General features: G+C 57.1%; 1 protein-coding gene across 2 annotated transcripts; it reads right to left on the reverse strand.

Annotated features, from left to right (window-relative positions):
- Positions 1 to 2,330: 2,330 nt before the first annotated feature.
- LOC120859235 (cytochrome P450 11B1, mitochondrial-like) lies at positions 2,331 to 3,984 on the reverse strand. 2 transcript variants are annotated; one of them, XM_040235416.1, is made up of 3 exons: positions 3,656 to 3,984; positions 3,383 to 3,580; positions 2,331 to 3,252 (listed from the first exon to the last, which is right to left on the reverse strand). In XM_040235416.1, the coding sequence occupies exons 1-3, from the start codon at positions 3,908 to 3,910 to the stop codon at positions 3,139 to 3,141; spliced, it is 567 nt and encodes a 188-aa protein (XP_040091350.1). In that variant the 5' UTR covers positions 3,911 to 3,984; the 3' UTR covers positions 2,331 to 3,138. The 2 variants fall into 2 exon arrangements, with proteins under 2 accessions (XP_040091350.1, XP_040091349.1); XM_040235415.1 differs by having other exon boundaries at positions 3,383 to 3,984.
- Between the last annotated feature and the right edge of the window lie 6 nt (positions 3,985 to 3,990).

Genomic DNA, 3,990 nt, shown 5'->3' on the forward strand with positions numbered 1-3,990 from the left:
TACTCAATAACGTACGGCACAGTGCCTGGCACAAAAAAAGTCTCAATAAGCACGTGTTAAGTGATCAGTGAAAGGGGATACTTAGCCATTTGAAACTGGCCTGCAATCCGACTGATGTCCAGTGTTCTACAAGCACCTAAGACCCCTCCTGCAAGGTAGGCAACTCCTCCCGCAAGAAAGCTGAGGAACACTTTGTGGAGACTTGACAGCTCTGGGATGCTCGGTCATCTCCCAGGGCAGCCACAGACAGAAAGCTTCCAGACACCAGCTGTCTGCTTAAATGAGCCACTGAGGATCCTCGGGATCGAGCAAGGTTCGAGCTAATACTCTGAAAATACCCCCACTCCAGCAACTCTACACAATCCAGACATGTAGAAAGTGCATTTCTGTGCTTGTAAAAGGGTAGGATGTCTTCAGGACCTGGAAGCAATGCGCGACCAGGAGCAGGGAGGAGGGAGCACGGAAGCCAGTACAGTGCCGCCAGGGGAGGCTTGGGGCCAAGCCACTGAGCCTGATGGTCTGCTGGCCCCACTTCCCCACAGGACAAGAGTAAGATTAGAAATCTCAACTGGAACCCCATGGAGAGGCAAGGCTTTTAAAAGAAGGCTGAACTTGAAACACCTGTCAGCTGCATGTATTTTATATTTATTTTTAATCAGAGGATAATTGCTTTCCAGTGTGTGTTGGCTTCTGCCATACCTCAGCCTGAAGCAGCCACAAGTATACATGGTTCCCTCCCTCTTGAGCCTCCTCCTACCCCCTCCGTTCCCTCCCCTCCCCTCTAGGCTGTCACAGAGCCCCACGTGGAGGTGAGACCTTGAAAACACTACAGTAACATGGCAAACTGCCCTCAGCACCGTCAGGCAAGCAGCGAGCCTAGCTTTGCAAGGTGGAATGAGGACAAAGCCCCAATTCCCTGTTCCCTCCCGAGAACCGAGACAAGGCCCTCAAGGGGGTTTAGGCTTGACACTAGTCAGCCCCAGAGGAAACCCGGGCTGAGCAGTGAGCACAGAGTGGCTCCAGGACAGCGACAGCCCTGGGCAAGAGATGACACGGCCCCGAACCAGACCCCAGTGGCAGGGAGCACAGAGGGCGCTCCGGTTCCTGGCATCGGGCTTCTTAAAGGCACTACTACTGCTACCCTGAAAGACCCGAAGAGGCGCAAGAATCATGAGGATCACACAGTAGACTCGAGATTGCAATAACCTGGAAGGTTGTCAGAAAGAGCCAAATGGAGCCTTACACTGGAAGACACGGGAAATTCCAAGCCAAATAAAGAAAAAGGGGCCCCTCCATAGACTTGAAAGAGGAAATCTGGAGAAACAGAAATCCAGGAGAGGATCTGGAAAGCAGACAGAAATGCTTAGCTGGAGTTTATCTCCACGATGTACATGAGCACTACCAAACCAAGCTTCCTTAATGAGGGCCTTAGAGATCGGATGGTCCTCATGGCTTCAGGCAGTACCCATTCCATGGAAGTGCCATGAGATTCTGCCAGATGAGCGAATTCTCTGAGGCTCGGTTTTCTCAAAATGTGAATGAGGGTAGCACGTGACTCTTAGGGCTGCCGTGAAGATCAAGCATCCACATGCGGCAAGCCCGCAGAATGACACACATTCACTACAAGGGGACTAGGTTTTCATTCCATTCCTGTCCTCACACTTGCTCCACTTATTGCAGAGTAGGGCCACTGAGTGGTGGGAGAAGGATCGGATAGGTTGAATGCCAGTTGAGCCAGAAAACTGGGCACTTCCCAAAAACCCATCTCACTGTGCCTCAGTGGGCCCAGCGAAATGGTAATTCTACAGAATTCCCATAAGAAGAACTCAGGGCTCAGAGGGAATGAAAGCTGGGCTTGTGTGCTGGGCGAGGGCTCCAGCTTGTGCCTGTGTGGCCATGGAGTCCGGAACCTCCTCCCTCCTCCATAAATCTCTGGTTCCCTTTCAAGAATCCTGTATGGGGTGGGGGAAGATCACGCTGGTGGCCGCAGGCCTCTTTGGTCACAGATGGACTGGAGTGGTGATGGGGTGTGCGGCTCTTGTCCTCCTCCAGGGATCTTGGCCCCGAACAGATGACCTGGGGGGCGGTTCACTGGGGGCAGGGAGAGTAGAGAGACCCCACCGCTCCTCATCCTGCCTCTGGGCCCACTTTCTACCTGAGATGTCACCTGGCCCTAGGTGGGATGGGACAGACTGCCTGCTCCTGCCAACGAGGGGATCCCAGTTGGCTCTCAGTGGTTCAAAGCCTCTTCCGGCCTTGAGATCAGGGTGGTCCCTCTGCTGTGGGTCCCTGTGGGTCACTGTGGGTCACTGTGGGTCCCTGTGTGTCCCTGTGAGAAGGTAATGAGCACTTCAGACTGGCTCTACTGCAGGGAGTGCAAGGTGGCCCCACACCCTTCTTCTAGAAGCTTCTCTATGGTTGGCCATCCAACCATAGAGTTCTCTAGGGTTCACCATCCCTCCTGCTCTCAGATGAGTATCATTGACCCTGATGTCCAGGTTGGCTTTTGGCAGTGTCTCTTCTAGGAAGCCTGACTCCCGACCTGCCTGTCCAGGCCTGAGCTGGGCACTTCAGCCACAATCACAGAGGACCAGCACTGCCAGGGTGAGCCCAAGAGGCTAGGTAGACAGATAACAACCCAGCTTGAAGGCAAGTCCATGCCAGAGCACTGGAGGCAAAGGGGACGGCACTTGAAATGGCAGCCATCAGGACAGAGCATGCCCAAGTTGTCAGCTCTTGCAGGGGAGCAGAGTTTAGCACAGACGGTATAAAGATTAGACAGGGAGGCAGAGGGTGCGGTCTGAGGCCTGTCGCTTGGATGACCACACGAGGGGCCTGGGGCTAGTGCTGGGGTGACTGGGGTCAAAGGCCCTCAGACAGTACCCCTTGCTAGAGAAAGAGCTGGTGGGACAGGGCATGTGCCCAGGACCTGCCACCAAGGTTCATCCCCAGCTCTGCCCTGGCCTTTCTGCAGAGGGCGGCAAGCCTGACCCGCGGGGGCCCGTGCTGTTCCATGGGTGCAAAGTGCTGGCTGCACAGTGGTGTGACTCAAAAGGCAGGGGATAGGAGAAAGGAGGGGTGGCTGGGCTCCGGCGGAGGGGCTTGAAGCGTGAGTGGCCCGACAGTGTGCTGACAGGGCTACTGGATGGCCCGGAAGGTGAAGAGGGGGAGGGTAGAGGGCATCAGTATGAAGCGGTAGACCATCTTTATGTCCTCTTGCGCCAGTGTCTCCACCAGGAAGTTCTTCAGCACCTAGGACAGAGGCAGGGTTCCACCTGGCCCAGCCTGCCCTGCCTTCCAGGGCCCTAAGGCTGGGCCCCCCAGGACGAAGTCAGGGGTCCTCAGCCAGGCTGCCCACCCATGCCCCTTGTGGCCCACTCACATGGTGCAGAAGAAGCAGCATCTCCACCTCGGCCACGCGCCGCCCCAGGCACTGGCGTATGCCAAAGCCAAAGGCCAGGTGCGGGAACCTGCTTCCAGAGCCCCGGTGGTCCAGCCAGCGCTGGGGGTGATAGCTCTCGGGCCTGGCGAACACGGCGGGGTTTCGACCCAGGGAATAGAGTAGGACCTTCACCAGCGTCTGCAGGCAGTGGGAAGGGGCTGATGTCAGCTGGCCCCTGGGTGAAGGTTGTCGGGGCTCCAGGGCCTCACTCACCCCGGCCGGGATGTGGTAGTTCTGCAGCACCAGGTCCGAGCTCACTTGCCGCTCCAAGGTGATACCCACGGGGTAGAGCCTGCGCACAGGGGCATCCTGCAGGGTCCTCCGCTGTGGCCGTACCCCGGACACCCTCTGCAGCCTTTCTAGGCCAGTGTACACAGCCTGAGGGCAGCCCCCGCCCCCGGCCCCGGGCCCTCTCACGTCGCTCCTGGCACTGGGAAGCCCAGATCCTGAGGCGCTCCTTCCTTGCATCTCCTGAGTTAGCCAAAGCTCCCCAGGCCAGCAAGGACATGACTGACGAGGGCCCCGGGACACTGAGGTGGGATCCCAGA

This window comes from Oryx dammah, unplaced genomic scaffold, assembly GCF_014754425.2.
Source record: "Oryx dammah isolate SB20612 unplaced genomic scaffold, SCBI_Odam_1.1 HiC_scaffold_318, whole genome shotgun sequence".
Classification (NCBI taxonomy): Eukaryota; Metazoa; Chordata; class Mammalia; order Artiodactyla; family Bovidae; genus Oryx; species Oryx dammah.

What these genes read in the sequence shown, in the direction of transcription:
- LOC120859235 (XM_040235415.1), bottom strand. Translation starts at nt 3,910, where the DNA reads ATGCAAGGAAGGAGCGCCTCAGGATCTGGGCTTCCCAGTGCCAGGAGC. An exon ending in TGCTGCTTCTTCTGCACCAT is followed by an intron (nt 3,253 to 3,382) that starts GTGAGTGGGCCA and finishes CCTCTGTCCTAG; the next exon opens with GTGCTGAAGAACTTCCTGGT.